At 40.4% G+C, this 19,408-nt stretch overlaps 1 protein-coding gene across 1 annotated transcript in view; it reads left to right on the top strand.

The window, feature by feature from the left end:
* Positions 1 to 19,408, top strand: part of LOC143986737 (extracellular calcium-sensing receptor-like) — a 41,019-nt gene that overhangs the window by 17,058 nt on the left and 4,553 nt on the right. The window contains exons 4-5 of the mRNA XM_077485145.1: positions 8,633 to 8,932; positions 13,428 to 13,551. Coding sequence (XP_077341271.1) covers positions 8,633 to 8,932; positions 13,428 to 13,551 — 424 coding nt within the window. The remainder of the gene's footprint in view (positions 1 to 8,632; positions 8,933 to 13,427; positions 13,552 to 19,408) is intronic.

The following is a 19,408-nucleotide window of genomic DNA, read 5'->3' as shown; positions in this document are numbered from 1 at the left end:
CATAATGGGGCTGGTATCCACAATGGCTCAAAAGTGATATGGTCCAAAAATATTTAGACAGAATAAAGGGGGATAAAGCACCTGGACCAGATGGCATCCACCCACGAATCCTAAAAGAATTGAGCTCTGTCATTTCAAGGCCATTGTTTCTAATATTTAAGGACTCGTTAATGACTGGAATGGTACCACTGGAAAAAAAAGGATCAAAGTCTTTACCTAGTAGCTATAGACCTGTTATTTTAACTTCTAAAGTCGGGATGATACTGGAGAGTTTAATAAAAGACCATTTAGGAGAGTTCTTGCTGGAAAAAAATATTTTAAGAAGTTGTCAAACAAACCTGATTTATTTTTATGAGGAGGTAAGTAAAACCTTGGCCAGAGGAATGGATGTGGATGTGATATACTTGGATTTTGCAAAATAGAAAACTGGCTAAAATACAGAAAACAGAGAGTAGTGGTTAATGAGTTTTACTCTGAATGGTCTAAGGTTATCAGTATATAGTGGAATAATGTCCTAACAGGATGTCTCCAATTTACAAGCCGACCTCAATGCACTGTCTAATTGGGCAACTAAGTGGCAAATGAGGTTTAATGTTGATAAATGTAAAGTTATGCACTTGGGAGCTAAGAATATGCATGCGTCATACATACTAGGGGGAGTACATAAGTTTAATAGTAGCATGCAATGCCAAGCTGCAGTTTCTAAAGCGAGCAAAGTCCTTTCTTGTATTAAGGGAGGTATGGACTTCAGAGAGAGAGATATAATTGTGCCCCTGCATAAATCATTAGTGAGCCCTCATCTGGAATATGCAGTTCAGTTTTGGGAATTGGTTCTCAAAAAGGATATCGGGGAACTGGAGGAAGTACAGGGAAGGCCAACCAAACTAATAAGAGGCATGGAGAAGCTTAGCCTTGAGTTAAAATTAGAGCATTGAATCTATTCCTTCTTGAGAAGAGGAGATTAGGGGGGATATGATCAACATGTACAAATACATAAGTGGTCCATATAGTGAACTTGGTGTTGAGATCATCACAAAGGACAAGGGGGGCACTCTTTACGTCTAGAGGAAAAAAGATTTAATCTCCAAATACGGTAAGGTTGTGAAAATGTGGAATAGACTCCCTCCAGAGGTGGTTCTGGCAAGCTCAGTAGATTGCTTTAAAAAAGGCCTGGATTCTTTCATAAAGGTGCAGAATAGGGATGAGCCGAACACTCCCCTGTTCGGTTCGCACCAGAACCTGCGAACAGACCTAAACTTCGTGTGAACTTTAGAACCCTATTAAAGTCTATGGGACTCGAACATTCACAATCTAAAGTGCTCATTTTAAAGGGTAATATGCAGGTTACTGTCCTAAAAAGTGTTTGGGGACCTGGGTCCTGCCCCAGGGGACATGGATCAATGCAAAAAAAAGTTTTAAAAACTGCCGTTTTTTCAGGCGCAGTGATTTTAATAATGATTGAAGTGAAACAATAAAAGTGTAATATTCCTTTAAATTTCGTAGCTGGGGGGTATCTATAGTATGCCTGTGAAGGGGCGCATGTTTCTGGTGCTTAGAACTGTCCCTGCACAAAGTGTCATTTGTGCAGGAAAAAAAGTCTTTTAAAATCACTTGCGGCTAAATTGTCGGGTCTCCGTAATACAGAGAACACTCAATGAGTGTTCTCTGTATTAGCCGACAATTCATTCATTCATTGATTAAAAAAAAAAAAAAAAAAAAAAAGCGTGGGGGTTCCCCTAAATTCAATTACCAGGCCCTTCAGGTCTGACATGGATATTAAGGGGAACCCCGTGTCAAATTAAAAAAAAATTGACGTGGGGGTCCCCCCAAATATCCATACCAGACCCTTCAGGTCTGATATGGATATTAAGGGGAACCCCGCATCAAATTTAAAAAAAATTGACGTGGGGGTCCCCCTAAAAATCCATATCAGACCCTTTATCCGAGCACGCAACCTGGCAGGCCGCAGGAAAAGAGGGGGGGACGAGAGAGCGGCCCCCCCTCCCTCCTGAACCGTACCAGGCCACATACCCTCAACATTGGGAGGATGCTTTGGGGGTCTGTGACCCCTCAAAGCACCTTGTCCCCCTGTTGATAAGGACAAGGGCCTCATCCTCACAACCCTGGCCGTTGGTTGTGAGGGTTTGCGGGCGGGGGGCTTATCAGAATCTGGAAGCCCCCTTTAACAAGGGGACCCCCAGATCCCCCCCCCTGTTTGAAATGGTAAGGGGGTACAAAAGTACCCCTACCATTTCACAAAGAAAGTGTCAAAATGGTTAAATAAGACAAACACACTTTTGAAAAATTCCTTTATTAAAAATGAAAAAAATAAAAAAAAGATTCCAGCGGTGCTAATCCACTCTTGCTATCCAGCGACGGATCTCCGGGGTCCAGCGATGGATGATCATATCCAGCGACGGGGGATCTCTCAGTCCAGCGCTGTCCATACATCCTTCTTCTGTCTCCACTCCGGAGACACTGCAGAGAGCCCAGCGCTGACGTTTCTTATATTAGGAGGGCGGGGCCACCCATCACCTGACCCCGCCCCCTCTGACGCTGGAGAGGGAAGCCAGGGGTTCCCCAGTGACGTGTGGGTGACCCCGCCCCCTCTGATGTAACGCAGGTTTCCGTTACATCAGAGGGGGCGGGGTCACCCACACGTCACTGGGGAACCCCTGGCTCCCTTCACCAGCGTCAGAGGGGGCGGGGTCAGGTGACGGGTGGCCCCGCCCTCCTAATATAAGAAACGTCGGCGCTGGGCTCTCTGCAGTGTCTCCGGAGTGGAGACAGAAGAAGGATGTATGGACAGCGCTGGACTGAGAGATCCCCCGTCGCTGGATATGATCATCCATCGCTGGACCCCGGAGATCCGTCGCTGGATAGCAAGAGTGGATTAGCACCGCTGGAATCTTTTTTTTATTTTTTTTATTTTTAATAAAGGAATTTTTCAAAAGTGTGTTTGTCTTATTTAACCATTTTGACACTTTCTTTGTGAAATGGTAGGGGTATTTTTGTACCCCCTTACCATTTCAAACAGGGGGGGGCCAGGATCTGGGGGTCCCCTTGTTAAAGGGGGCTTCCAGATTCTGATAAGCCCCCCGCCCGCAGACCCTCACAACCAATGGCCAGGGTTGTGAGGATGAGGCCCTTGTCCTTATCAACATGGGGACAAGGTGCTTTGAGGGGTCACAGACCCCCAAAGCATCCTCCCAATGTTGAGGGTATGTGGCCTGGTACGGTTCAGGAGGGAGGGGGGCGCTCTCTCGTCCCCCCCTCTTTTCCTGCAGCCTGCCAGGTTGCGTGCTCGGATAAAGGGTCTGATATGGATTTTTAGGGGGACCCCCACGTCAATTTTTTTTTAATTTGACACGGGGTTCCCCTTAATATCCATGTCAGACCTGAAGGGCCTGGTAATTGAACTTAGGGGAACCCCCACGCTTTTTTTTTTTAAATCAATGAATGAATGAATTGTCGGCTAATACAGAGAACACTCATTGAGTGTTCTCTGTATTACGGAGACCCGACAATTTAGCCGCAAGTGATTTTAAAAGACTTTTTTTCCTGCACAAATGACACTTTGTGCAGGGACAGTTCTAAGCACCAGAAACATGCGCCCCTTCACAGGCATACTATAGATTCCCCCCAGCTACGAAATTTAAAGGAATATTACACTTTTATTGTTTCACTTTAATCATTATTAAAATCACTGCTCCTGAAAAAACGGCCGTTTTTAAAACTTTTTTTTGCATTGATCCATGTCCCCTGGGGCAGGACCCAGGTCCCCAAACACTTTTTAGGACAGTAACCTGCATATTACCCTTTAAAATGAGCACTTTAGATTTCTCCCATAGACTTGTATAGGGTGTTCCGGCTTTTCGAATTTGCTGCGAACAGCCCAAATTGTTCACTGTTCGCTGAACAGGCGAACAGGCAATGTTCGAGTAGAACATGAGTTCGACTCGAACTCGAAGCTCATCCCTAGTGCAGAATATAACTGGGTACTAACATTTATAGGTAAAGTTGATCCAGAGAAAATCTGATTGCCTTTCAGGGGATCAGGAAGGATTTTTTTCCACTGCAGTAGCAAATTGGAGCATGCTTTGCTACAGTTTATTTTGCCTTCCTCTGGATCAACTGTGAGTATAGGTGTGTGTATATCAGATTGTATTATTATTATTTTTTTTTGGTTGAACTAGATGGATTTGTGTCTTTTTTCAACTTATTTTTGTAACTTTTACAGAAAGGGTTAGCCCCCTTGTGATAACAATTAGAGTAAATGAGAAATTAGCGTTAAACAAAATAGTTTAAATAGTGAGAAAATAAATAAAACTATTGAAAAAGTTGTAAAAGCACCCCAATTCCGTCCAGGCATACATGCAGATGCACACATACTCATACAGCCTACATGTGTATGTACACAACGATTGAGAGCAGCATGAGAGCAGTAATTCAGCGTTAGCTCTAAGATCTCAACCCATAAAGACATTTAAAATGTCACCTATGAAAAATGTAAGCATTATAGTTTTTCTCCATTCCACGGGCATGTGCAAATTTTGAGTTTTGATATGTTTGGTATCTATTTACTCAATATAACCCTATATTTTATATTTTATGAGAAAAGTAGATATTATATTTTGAAGTTTTGATTGTTTTGGAAATGTGCATTTGATAAACAGCTGTCCAAATATCATACAACATATAAAAATTGCCACCATTTTACTCTAATGCGGCATACACACGATCAGATTGTCTGCCGGACTTTTCTGAACGAGCGGACCTGCCCACACACGTGACTTTTCCGGCAGACTAATTATCCGCCATACTTTTGAAATGAACAGACTTGCCCACACACACACAGAGGAAAGTCTGTTCAATTTGAGTGCGGCTCCGGGTACACGGGACCAGCGAAGGAAGCGTCGCTGGCCCCGTCACCTGGTAGGGAGTTAAAGGGGAAGCCCTACGCCGAAAAAACGGGGTGGGGGTCCCCCCTAGGTCCATATCAGACCATTATCCGAGCACGCAACCCGGCCTGTCAGGAAAGGGGGTGGGGACGAGCGAGCGCCCCCCCCCATCCTGAGCCATACCAGGCCGCGTGCCCTCAACATGGGGGGTGCTTTGGGGGAGGGGGGCCTCGCGCCCCCCCACCCCAAAGCCCCTTGTCCCCATGTTGATGAGGACAAGGGTCTCTTCCCAACAACCCTGGCAGTTGGTTGTCGGGGTCTGCGGGCGGGGGGCTTATCGGAATCCGGGAGCCCCCTTTAATAAGGGGGCCCCCGGATCCTGACCCCCCACCCTATGTGAATGAGTATGGGGTACAATGTACCCTACCCATTCACCCGTGAAAAAAATGTAAAAAAACAACAACACACAAGGGTTAAAATAGTTTATTGCACAGCTCCGGGGGTCTTCTTCCATCTTCGGGGGTCTTCTCGCCGGATTCCTCCGCTATCTTCTGCTCTTTTGCTAGCTCTTTTACTAGCGGAGGAGCCCGGTTTTCTTCTTCGTCGCCGCCGCCCTCTTCTTCAGACTTCGGGGGTCTTGTCCCCCTCTTCGGTTCTTCTTGCCGGGCCTCCGCGCCTTCTTCTAGCTCTTTTACAAGCAGTGGCCCGGTCTTCTGTCGCTGCTGTCTTCTGGCCTTCTGTTCTTCTCTTCTTCTCTTCTTGAGCTGTTGCCTCGTCGCTGTCTCTGGCCACAATGACAAGCACGCAGTGTGCGGCGACTTATATAGGGACATCGCCGGATGATGTCCCCGCCCATTATGATGTCACAGTCCCAGCATCCTCTTGAGTGCTTGAGTCCGCCGGACTTTTCCACCGGATTGTTTGATCATGTGTACGCGGCATAAGGTGCCTCCGCTCTACTTTCATAAAATATATAATGTTTGGGGGTTTAAAGTAATTTTCCAGCACAAATGCTAAGTTTACCATAAAAAATTTGCCCCAGACACAAAGTGATTCAAGTGATTGTAAAGTCTTGTTTAAAAAAAAATAACAATCATGTTATACTTACCTCCTCTGTGCAGTTGGTTTTGCACAGAGCAGCCTGGATCCTCCTCTTCTCGGGTTCCTCTTCGCTTCTCCTGGCTCCCACCCAGGGCCGCTGTTAGAAATCATGGGGCCCCATACAGCCTACCTGACGGGGCCCCATTGACCCCGCCCACAACCCATCCTGGCTCCGCCCATAACCCCACCCCTGCCTCCACGCTGTCAGGGCAGGAGGCAGGAGCTGGAACATTTAACATTTACACCAATCATAACTGCATCTGAATGGGAGAGATGTCAGTGTTTTGACATCTGTGCCCATTCAGTTTGTGTCTTCATACAGAGCTTTCAATCAGGTCTGCATGAAAAAGGACCTAATTGCAAAGCTTGGGTGAAAGGTTATGAAAGGAGAGTGGTTTGGGGGTGGTAAAAATGCAGCTTGGCTATGTATTTTTACTGTCCCTTCCCCCATCACATGTGTAAAAGTAGCATCTCACTATGTGCACATGGTCATTATCATTATGATGATCAGTGCACAGCAGGTGCTGTGTGGCTCTGTCAGTGTAACATGACTGTGTGATGCTGACTTTGTTATGGCTGTGCTGAGTTATAGTCTGTAACACACAGTACAGCCATATATCAGGAAAGTCAGCACCACACAGTCATGTTACACTGACAGAGCCATACAGCACCTACTGTGCCCTGATCATCATAATGATAATAACCATGAGCACACAGAGTCTAGGGACTGCACATGCTACAATAGTGTGACCTGTCAGTGTGTGTGTGTGTGTGCAGGGGACTGCTTGCCTGTGCACCACTGCCATTGTCCAGCTCCTGCTGCTCTGTCTGTCTCAGCCGTCCCAGTGATAAGTCCCTCAAGCTGCAGCACTTACTGGATGAAGGGAGCCGTATAACAGTAATATCCATCCGCCGGAGAGGCATAAAGTGAGCAGGAAGAACTTTAGTTTGTGCAGGTATACTGAGAACAGCATGCGGCACAGCATTGTATCCCTGCACCCGAAAATAGAAAAAAAGTCCCTCTTCTGCTTTCACCTCCTGGGCCCCTCTGGTAACCTGATGGGGCCCAGGAAATGAATATATATTCCTTATATATGTTAGTAATCAAGTGGGTGCAGGTTAATATAGTTATTTCGTTTTTTTTTTTTTTTTTTTTTTTAGCTAGAAGTTAAAAGCTGCTCGGGCCCCCCCTGCTGGCCGGGCCCGGTACAACAGGGCTGGTTGTACTGCCCTATCAGCGGCCCTGCTCCCACCTTCTGTTGAGTGCCCCCACAGCCAGCAGCTTGCTATGGGGTCACCCAAGCTGAGTCACAGCTCCATGTGTCCATTCAAACATGAACAAAATATTACAGCACACACATGCAAAACATACATTTACCTCCAGCAAAGCTTATTTAAAAAAACCTAGACATTTTCAAAAAACATTAGCAAAAAATATGGGGATTTGGTCACACCATATTGCTATATGGTGCTTACGCCCACTTACTGAGACAAAGTACCCCAATGTTTTTTGAAAATGTCTAGGTGTTTTAAATAAGCCTTGCTGGAAGTAAATGTCTTTTTTTGAATGTGTGCGCTGTAATAGTTTGTTCTGTTGTATGGTCTTATGGCTGCACCATCTTTAATGCATCTTTTAGGGTGTGCCCCCAAAATATCTTGCTTGTCCATTCAGACATGGAGCCCTGACCTGGCCCTGCCCCTTCTCTCCCCTGATTGGCTACTTGACTTTTATTGACAGCCGTGGGAGCCAATGGGGCCACTGCTGTGTCTCAGCCAATAAGGAGGAGAGTCCTGAATGGCTAAAACACTCATGGACGTTGCCGAAGAGAGATGGGGCTCAGGTAAGTAATTAGGGGGTGTCGGGAGGCTGATACAATAAGTCATATGGTGATATCCACATCTAAATAACAAATCATACAGTAATTTTTTGGCTGAGCACTGCACTATTGAGTATATTATTATTTTACCTGAATACAGGTATTGGGGTTGATATACTAAAGAAATAGAGACTTTTCTTACTTTTAAAAATTATTGTTCATTTTGTTCAATGAATGATGTAAATATGTATTGACTTGGAATACCTATTCTTGTGCAAAGTAAGTTAGAAAAAATATTTCCTTTTGGTAAGTCAGCCCCAATAAATGTAGGTATCTTCTATTTATTCATTGTTTTTTACAAGATTAAAAAAAAATTATGGTCACTACATTGTGGGGGTCCTGTTTAAAAGAACCAGAATGAAAGTGGCTGATCTGAACCTTCCTTTTAAGAAATAAGAAATGTGTTTTCATTAGAATGTGTGGGCCTCTTTGCCTGAACTCTTTGGTTAACTGTATAATTCTTTCTTGGTTTTCACTCACAATATATTCTTCTTTTTTTTAATTTGTGGGCTTATCTGTCTAGTCTAGTCCAGGATGCCAAACAGACTTTTACCTATAATATTTTAATCTAGATCCCTGACAATGCCCAATTGGGAGTCTTTTTTCTTGGTTACCCATGAAAGATAGAATAGTAGAAATAATAGAAAAGTCACAACTCACCGTGGATTATATTACTACAAAGCGGATCTCTATTTGCTAAGATCATGGCACTAGAAATGTGTGCATATTTGGAAAGCAATAAAACTACCAAAGATATATTTGAATGGGACATGCTTTCCGAGAACGAGGTTTTCCTATAATATATATGCAATAACAAATTCATTTTCTAACATTAAGCTTTTAGGGTATCTCAAAAATGTGAATTTTACTATGGATTCTGGTGATGAAATAAGCTTTGACCAAAATGGAGATCCCTATCCATCATATGATCTGGTGAACTGGCAAAAGAAAGAAAATGGATCATTTTTCATTGCTCATGTGGGGGAATTCAGTGGTAGTGAAAACCTAAGCGTGAATGAACATTCTATAATATGGCAAGGAGGTCAAAAAGAGGTAAATAAATGTAAGTGTATTACAATATGGAGGAAAGTGTTTTAGAATGCTGTGCATGTTAGGCAAAGGTGACCTTACCCCTTTTATGGTAGTCAAAACAAATGGTTTAAAGGGGAAGCCTGCTAGATCAAAATTAGGCAGGCCATATTTTTTGTTTTCATCCAACCAGAAGGTTGAACGGAAAAAAAAATGGCTCATTTCAGTTCTATGGTCCTTAACCACTTTCAGACCGGACTATTTTGCTGGTTTAAGACCAGACCACTTTGTTTCGCTATAAACAAAAAAAGAGCGAGAATTTTGAAAAAACGCATTATTTTTTACCTTTTGCTATAATAAATATCCCCCAAAAATATATAAAAAAAAAATTTTTTTCCTCAGGAAAGGTAGATACGTATTCGTCTACATATTTTTGGTGGAAAAATCGCAATAAGCGATTATAGATTGGTTTGCTCAAAATTTATAGCGTTTACAAAATAGGGGATAGTTTTATGGCATTTTTATTAATATTTTTTTTTTACTAGTAATGGCGGCGATCAGCGATTCTTATTGTGACTGCAACATTATGGCGGACACTTTTGACACATTTTTGAGACCATTGTCATTTATACAGCAATCAGTGCTATAGAAATGCACTGATTCCTGTGTAAATGACAATGGCAGTGAAGGGGTTAACCAGGGGGTGGCAGTGTAGGGGTTAAGTGTGTCCTAGGGGCGTGTTACTAACTGCAGGGAGTGAGGCTGTGTGTTAGTGAACACTGATCTCTACCCCAATCACAGGGAGCAGAGATCAGTGTCACTTGTTGCTAGGCAGAACGGGGAGATGCTGTTCACTTCCACATCTTGCCTCCCCGTGAGACGATCGCGGGTATCCCTGCGGTGATCGAGTCCGCGGGACCCGCGACCGGACTCACAGGGTTCCCAGCCGACACGCGCGTGTGCCGCCAGCGGGCTCGCACGCGATGAAACAGCGGCAATTTAAAATGGACATACCTGTACGCCAATTTGCCTGTCCGTGCCATTCTGCCGACGTACATCGTCGTGCACCGGTCTGAAAGTGGTTAAGGTTATGTGCACTCAACATGAGCACCATATGTTGCACCACAAACATCAAAATGGTAGACCATTTGTTGCCACACATGAATCAATTGGTCGCTTGTTATTGAACCTTCTGTTATGGTTGTCAGGATTCAATGTCTGCAGTAACTACAACTTGTACAGCTTCATATGCACATGTTTTTTAAGAACATGCCATTACATTGTTTAAGGAATTCCAAGCTCAATGCTTGCCCACGTTGTGAATTTTCTAGGGCTTAGTTCAAACACACCTGAGATGCGCTTAAGATGTTCTGATGTGCAGCACTAGGGTCATTAGTTGGAATCCCAACCATAACACTGGAGTTTGCATGTCCTCCCTGTGCCTGCGTGGGTTTCCTCTGGGTACTCCAATTTCATCCTACCCTCCAAAGACATGCTGGTGGGTTAATTGGCTCTAGTATGTGTGTGTATAAATGTGAGTTAGGGACCTTAGATTGTAAGCTTCCCAAGGGCAGGGACTGATGTGAATGTAGACTATATATATGTAAAGTGCTGCATAAATTGATGGCACTATATAAGTACCTATAATAAATAAATAAATCTTCAACAGAATTTTTTATGCCACTTGTAAATTTGCTCGGGATGAGGCGGCTGTTTATTGAACTGACAGTGGAATTCATGTTGCACTTGAACAATGGATTCACACTTTGCAAACTGCAGCATGCATAGTTACATAGTTAGTAAGGTTGAATAAAGACACCAATCAATCCAGTTCAACCTGAGTGAGTGTCTACAATTGTCTCTATCCCTATATATATTGCACACTCACATCAGTCCCTACCCTCAAGGAGCCCACAATCCAAGGTCCCTATTCATATACTAGGGCCAATTTTGGACAGAAGCCAATTAACCTACCTGCATGTCTTTGGAGTGTGGGAGGAAACCCACGCAGGCACAGGGAGAACCTGAAAACTCCAGATGGGTAGTGTTGTGGTTGGGATTTGAACCAGCAACCCTTTTTACTGCTAGGCAAGACTGCTAACCACTACACCACTGTGCTGCCCCACACAAAACAGCATCTCCTGTGACATTGCCATTTTCCTATAAACAAGAAAGAGTGCCGTTGCGTGGCATTGAATGGAACTTCTAGTTGGGCTTTTAACTTTGAAACTTCCTTTATCCAGTGTCAAAGGTGCTTTTATCCTTTGTGGTTTGTTTGAAATACAAAGATGAAATCTGCTCCATCTTTTTGCATAATCCTAAAATGGGTAGAACATGCAAAAGAAAAGTTTCCTCCTCAAAAAACGAGACTTTAAAGGACCATGAACACTGAAATTGAAAGTATGTTTCAATTTCATGTGTACTTCAATGTTATTATGTGTTTTAACTCCTTTTTTGATATGATGTTAATTAATAAAAATTTTATTTTTTACAAAAAAATTCTTCTTGAGTGTTCATGGTCCTTTAAAGTCCTGTTTTTTTTAGGAAACGTTTCTTTTACATGTTTTACAAGGGGCAACTTTCCCATCCAATTAGTCTTATCCACTTTTTGTCCTAAAATGGGTAGAGGTCCTGCATCCTGCGTAATGAGCATAATATCTTTTAACCTTTTAAAAGTAAAAGTGATCCCTAAAACTTGATATTCACTGCTCAGATTTCAGCCCTGCCGGTCACCCATAGGACTGATTCAGAGAACTTTGAAGTGTGTATGTTCAACCCAAGAATATATATCACAAGATGCCCATGATGAAAATTTTTAGCTAGACACCCCTCCTATTTGAGCCCCTCTTCAGCTAGATTCACTTTAACACCGATGACTAGGATCTGACTTTTTTGATTTATGGGTTAGCTGTATTTTTTTCCATTAACCTGTCCAATGTCAAATGTCCACTTAATCATTCTTCACAGTCAGCTGGCAGAGCTTAGCCTAAATGTCAGGCTTAGTTTGGAGAAGGCACACATCTTTTTTTATGTTACTAAAAGTAAAGGCAGGCATCTTGTGGTGTCATGTAGGACCTAATGTAGACATGAACGTTTAAAATAGCTAACAGTTTCACATAAAGTTAGGGAACAAAGAGAGGCGCAACATCTTGCGTTTCACACTGGTTAATGCAAAAACCGGCCGCATCCTACAGCCTTCCAGCAATACAGCCTTATCACTCAATGCCACCACCTCTCCAGGACCCCTGAGGAGAGCCTGAGGAGTGACCATAATGATCTCACATGCCTTATTGATCTACATAGATGTGAGTTAACATTTGTCTTGTTTTTAATAAATATATTTTTAATCTTACTGCACTTAGTCGGGCACCCCTCTGTGTTCCCTTTCTATACCTACAGAGTTGTCTGCTTCACTCTAAGGGTGCTGGCGCTGGTGCTAACATCTTGGACTTATGAATAATGGACTTTTAACCCTTTGAGGACCAAGGGACATATTTGTCCCATGTTTTTAATTGCCTGTATCATCTGATTAAGAATTTAAAAAAATATATATTTTGGTTTGAGTCAAAATATTAGTTCTTATCAACAAATAGCTGTTATAATTATTCCCCTAAAAATGACACAAGTGTGGAAATGGTTTTATTTATTGTTCAAATACATTCTTAAAGGGAAAAATATATAATTATTTTTATATTGATGACAATCTTACGGTCCTCAAAGGGTTAACAATATTATATATCAAGATACATTTATTTTGTGATAATTATTGTATGGTTTGTTCAGGCTACATCCCTCAAGCACCACTATCCTTTCTTTTTACTTTTGTTTCATGTAAAGTTAAAATCTCTATTCTTGCAAAAAATGCAATTAATGTGAACTAGTCACTAAATAGTCTACAAAGTTTTATAGTAACCCAAAACAAGTAATTACATTTTTAGTACATCCAGCTGTATTAAATCACATACCAGCTTCTTACACTATAAAGTGTCAAAGGTGAAGACTTGTGTGCACTTGAGTTCCCAGCTTTATTGATGTGCTCTGGTTGTTACAAAGGCTGTTTGATCTACTTGTTGAATTTTATGATTTGCTGTAAAAAATGGACCTGCAAAACTGTAATATCCGTCATACAAATAGAAGGGTAAGAGTCTGTGATGGGATAAGCAAACAAAAAAAAAATCTATTGTGGAGATATTAATACTAGAGTCCCAATGAGCTATAAGAAGCCTGAGAGTATTTGGGTTAAACAACTAAAATACTGACTTTGAGTGATTCGATCCTGTAAGTTTAGCAAGAATAAATTAAGCCTAAGATTGTCCTTGTAGAAAAACAATCTTCCCATAATTTATTACCAAAAATTGTTGTTCTTGCAAGTGCATACTAACAAACAAAACAATCAGCATACACATGGTTTACACTCAGGCAAAATGTACTGTATGTCTTTATTAAACCCATAGTACAGGAGAAGGTCACCACACCACTGCATACTGTAATTTCATAATATGTCTCCTCCCATTTGCAGATACCAGTGTCTGTGTGCAGTGCAAGCTGCCCACTTGGAAGCAGAAAAGCAGTACAGCAAGGGAAATATTCATGTTGTTTTGACTGTGTAATGTGTGAAGAAGGCACGATCAGTAATCAGACAGGTCAGTTCTACAGACTAGTCATCAACAATATCAACTCACTTAGAGGGTATATGTGCACAGATTTCCTAATTAGATTGAATGGCAGGAAGAGCTAACTAGCGACGCCTGCCTATGGGACCAGGGACTGAGACGGATCAGTTAATATGGTTATGTAATGTACATCAATTGTTATATCATTTGTAAAAAAAGTCAATAAACTTTATTTAAATTTGTCCTGTAATTAATAGAAGGTCATGTGAATTTTTAAATCTATATAAGGAAGAGAAAAGTTAAAGTGGAAGTAAACCCATGGATTTAAACAGTTAAAAAAAAGGCATGCCGGGAATGCTAACTGCACATTGGCTGTGCTCTCAGCCAAACTATGAAACCCTCCAATGGCTGGTGTCATAACGAATCACATGTGCAGCACCATAGCAGTTGAAGATTAAACAGAGGCAAAGATGGCAGCTTCCTTGGCTGAAAACGATAGGGGAGTTTACTTCCACTTTAACGGTCGTTAGTTTCAACGACAGTGGAGCAAGAAGACACATCCCTCCCCCCCTTCCCTCTGTCGTGGTCCTTGTTATGTGGCTGGTGTGCTTGTTTTGTCTGGTAAAATTTTCTGCTGAAAAGGGTATTGGTATATTTATTGGTTATGGTTCGAGCTTTAATGGCTGAACTATTATATGTTGGAATATTATATATAGTTTGAGCTTTGATGGCTGAACTATTATTGTATATATGTTGGCAATGGTTATAAAGTAATTATACATTACAACGATATTATTATGATGCCAATAATAAAGGACCACGGCCATTTTTATCCACGTTCTCAGTCTGTGTGTATTTATTATATTATTTATGAATACATTGGGCGGGTATGTTCAGCCTCTGGTCCCATATTAACATTATATTGGCAAAAAAAGGTACCTGCTAATGCTCATCAATAGGTGTGTGTCTGCAACCTCAAGGCACGTTGGAGAGATTGCCTTAGGCTAACAGATGTACAGCTATGTATTTATGATGTATAAAGAGATAACATTATTATTAACCAGAAGAGTAAAAAAATATGAAGCCCTGGTGCCAGTTCTAAACATCTCCATATCCCTTTGATGGTCTGGTTCAACTCTTCTGCTGGTTATGTTTAATAAATGGGGGAAGTTTTCTTTAGGTAATACTAATATTTTTATATCTATTGAGTTTGTATCTGGCTTAAAGGTGCTAGCAGCTGTATCTTATATTCTGTATTTCTAGTGCAGCGTTTTCCTTTGGGCTATCATTTTTTGCCTTAATACTAATATTACCATGTGTAAAAAAAAAAAAAAAAACGATCAGAACAGAAGGGAAACATTGCTCTTTTATACAGAGAGCAATACGATTATGCAGCTAGGATTGCAGTATTGAGACCCCTGAACTCATTGCATTGGCATGGTTTTACCCTCTGTGCCTGGTACAGTTACATACTGACCATAGGTTTTCCCAAATAAGAAGAACATGAAACCAGGTTATTGTTTTGCTGCCTCCACTGAGTTTTCTTGTTGCCTGCCAAACATGCAATGAATGTTTGGTCTATTAGCTAAGTAACAAGTGCCAGAGGTTACTAGCAACTCATTTACCCATAATATTTTTACTTCATTTTTCATGTAAATTATTTTCTATATTTATTCAGCATAGCCATTTAAATTTAACGAAGTATACAATGGAAAATAATTTGCCTTCGGATCTCTCATGCATGACTGATTTTAATATATTGCAGCTTGTGAAGTAGCTGTGCGCTTTGACAGAGTGAAATTTCCTAATGAGTTTCAGAAAAGAGGTGGTGGAATTCTGACACAGTCAGTGAGAGGCTTGTATTTAGCAGGCAGCAAAATATGGCAAATGAATATTTCTTTTCTTATCGTCTCATTCACAATATCCTGTTTTGCACAGCTTGGTTTAATATGTCATTGTTAACACACTCATTTCTATTTTATATTAAACTGAGAAAGGCACAATTGTTCTTTTGACAACATTTATCATCTCTAGATTTAACTTTCTTTGTGTCACTTAAAAAACCCAGTTTGAAGACAGTATTCAATGTGACGCAAACTAACTTAGTCTTCAATGTATAATATGTTTGGTGTAAATCAAGAGACAAGCATTAATGATCATGCTGCTTTTCCTAGTTAGTGAGATTCCATGATCAATGACATGTCACTTGTATCCTGCTTGGCTTATTCAACACTGAACATCTGGACAAACATTTTTCATGCCAAGCTATCTGATTGTACAATTTAAAAAAAAAATATTGATAGCATGAGGGGAGGTAGCAAGTGGGAAAAAATAATTTGTACTAGATCAAGATAATAGCATAGGTTCACCCGCTCAAACTATTAACCATCTAATACAAATTATCTGTTGGCTAATGATGACTGGAAAAAAAACAACCGATCAGAAACAAGGGTTTGTTCTACTTCACAAAAAATGTTGTTACTAGGAATGAAGTAGAATTACTTTTTAGGTATGGCTTTAAAATCTTTGACTGCAATTTCAAGGCCAGAGCATTTATTGACAGCATTGCTCAATTTTTTGGTAATACCAAAAAATATATTTTATTGCAGCCTACCAATCTTTAGATGTGGTGGCTGCATCATTTTTCTTTTCTTTGGCTTTTTTTTTCTTCTGTTTTCACCTGGTGATCTAGCCAATCAACTTCTGCTGTATTAGTGAGACACAACTATGGAGGAATGAGAAAAGGAGTCAACGTGAACAGCAGTACTATCAGTCTGGGGGGGGGGGGAGGGGTTAAGGGTAGTGTTAAATGTATTATCAGCTTTAGATACACTAGAAAATGTAAGCCAAACTCCAGCTCTCACTTTATAATCAGTTGCAGCAAACAGTTTTTTTTTTCTTTTGGTTTGCATATATAAATTAAAGCTGATTATTATTTGTGCTGTAAAAAACAACTGACTTGGCTGACTATTTGCATCTGGCTGAATTACCAGATTAAATTATAAATAGGGAGTTTAAAAAGGAAACAAATGTAGCCATAATATCTAAGACTATATATATATATAAGATTCAATATAATAAATATTTTCTTCTGGGTTTTTTACTGCTTAATAAGAAAGTTTGATTGAGAAAAAAAATTGCAATTATATAAGACACTACTGAAAAATATTATGATCATAAAGAGAATTGTTAGACCCTGGGTTGGCACCTAGAGTGTGTTTCCTAGGTTTTAATTGCCCTAGATCTGCTTTGCAGTACATGTTGCTATCATCCTACGTATGATCCTATAAACTGTAATTTGCTGAACTTTGGTTCTGACAATTTTCTTATCTTGTATATCAATTTTCATGCCTCCTTTTCCTTACAATTCACTTAGTGAATCTGAATTAGGTATTTGACATTCATTTCTGAGATTCAATGTTTATCCTATTTATTTTTTCCCTAATACATTAAATAAACCCTGTCCTGGGAAAAATAGAGAATCTCTTATCTCTGACCTCCTGAAAAGGCTGGTTCCCCTTCTGTCTCTGGACTTTGATACATTAAGTTACTGAACTGGTAAAAAACATGCAGATGAGGAAAGTCAAAGTGAAGTCAGACATCCTGATATGTACACATTACAGGTTATTGACTAAGGAAATACTGAACCCATTGGATTGACATGATGGTCATTTTCAGAAGGAGGGATCAGAAAAAGAAACCTACATACCTCAGTACAGGTTCTCTTTAATGACTATTGATAATAAATATATCTTATGAATAACAGTATTTGCAAACTCATTCTGCAGCACTATAAAAATCAATAATTAATACATATAAAGTGCAGATTTATAAACACAGTATATCCAAATAAAATGTTCTGTGCAAAAGGAACTCCCAATAGGAAAATCACTCACCAAATATACATGCATTTCTGAATTAAAAGATCAGCAAGAGCCGCTTTAATTCACTCCACAGTTAGGGGCTGTTATAACATCAACTCCAGTCAGCAATCCACCTCCAATAGAGATATTCATATCCCACAAACAAAAACAGGTAAAACAGTACAATCAAGTAATAAAATGTAAAAAATGGACCCTCGCGCCACTAAGTGCTAAAACGTGAAAATATATCTAAATACGTGTAGAAAATGGAAAATGTACCAATAAAAAATATATGTAAAAAAAACAAGTGGAGTAATACAAAAGTGCAAGTGCTACTAAATAATGCAAAATGCAGCGGGACAAAATAGTAAACACAAACTATCGCATAAAATAAATAAAATAAAGAGTCCTGCGCAAATCGTGCCACTGAAAAAATTTATAATAAATATAAATATAAAAATGTGAAAAAATGTAGAAACAGTCAATAAAAATAGATCAAAATTCACACACTGATGAGTGAGGATATAAAGTGAAAAAACGAGAGAAAGAACGGGACCAAATGTTCCAAGATTTACAAATCCAGGCTCTCAGAACTCTCACCTCAAGATGAAATAATCAGGCAAATGAAAATAACCCCAATAACTTCTCCTTTGCTTCTCTGTGTACAGTAACCAAGGAATTGCAGATAAAGCATGTAGTATACACTTCTGCCACTAGAGGGCCATTTCCAGCTCTTAGATGTAATACTGCAGATATAGGCTTGTATTTCCGTAGTATGGAGCTTAAAGAGAGCACAGAGGAGAGGGGGAAAGGGAGAGAGAGAGGGGACTCCAATTGTGTAGTGGTTCAAATGAAGTAAATACATTTATTAAGCAATAACCTAGACTGTCACATTTCAAAGTAAAAATTAACACAGATAGAATAAGATGGAGATCTGGCGTCTTCCGCCAGTCTTACGCTACTTCCGGTTTGTGACTTCATGAAGAAGTCACGTGGTATGACGTAACGCGTAGGGAGTGGTCGTATGACAAACCGGAAGTAGTGTAAGACTGGCGGAAGACGCCAGATCTCCATCTTATTCTATCTGTGTGAATTTTTACTTTGAAATGTGAGAGTCTAGGTTATTGCTTAATAAATGTGTTTACTTCATTTGAACCACTACACAATTGGAGTCCCCTCTCTCTCTCCCTTTCCCCCTCTCCTCTGTGCTCTCTTTAAGCTCCATACAATCAAGTAATACCATCGACAACGATCAAATTTATTAAACTGTTAAAATCCTACTCACAAAGCATGCAGATAGTTATAAGCATATCTCCAGGACCTATATGTGTTCAGCACACAGCTGCCAACTTTAGCTGCTGCTTTCTTAGGGCTCCAGTATCTGATCCTCCTCTCCCCTACTTAACAGTCTGCATACACACTTTAGTTAAGCCAAAATGTCAACATGTTCGTCCAGGAAGGACTATTTAAAGAAACTGGCTTAATACTTGTACAAATGAACCTTCACCAGTTCCCGCCTCAGCCTATAGCAAAATGATGGCTGGGCGAGCCTTTTTCACCAGTTCGGGTGGATCATCCTCTATATAGGCATCCAGCTATATACACTGATTTGGGTTATTTTTACCAAAAGAAATGTAGCAGAATACACTTTGGTCTAAATCTATGAAGAATGGAAACAAAGAAAAACCTTTTTTTTTTCCAAACTTTGTAATGTTTTCGAACTACCCGTTGGGTTGCTTTTACAAATAGTGGGAGGGGACATCCGTGGCTTTACTCCCATCGGGAGTCTCAATCAACCAGCCGGCTAAGTCAGGCTCTCTGATATAGTAACCAAGAAGCAACGACGTCACATCACTTCCGGGTTACCCAGATGTAAATGGCACCATTTTTAAAAATCAAAATCATTTAATAACACCAATCTTGGTGTGATTTTGTTTATAGTATACATTTTTTTTTAAATTGCATTTGAAAAACCACTGCATAAATACCGTATGACACAAAAAAATTGCAAAACCCCCAATTTT

This window comes from Lithobates pipiens, unplaced genomic scaffold (genome assembly GCF_037356315.1).
Source record: "Lithobates pipiens isolate NorthernLeopardFrog02 unplaced genomic scaffold, aLitPip1_a1.2 Scaffold_18, whole genome shotgun sequence".
In the NCBI taxonomy this organism is placed as follows: Eukaryota; Metazoa; Chordata; class Amphibia; order Anura; family Ranidae; genus Lithobates; species Lithobates pipiens.
The sequence above is the reverse complement of the archived record's forward strand: the minus strand, read 5'-3'. Positions and strand labels throughout refer to the sequence as shown.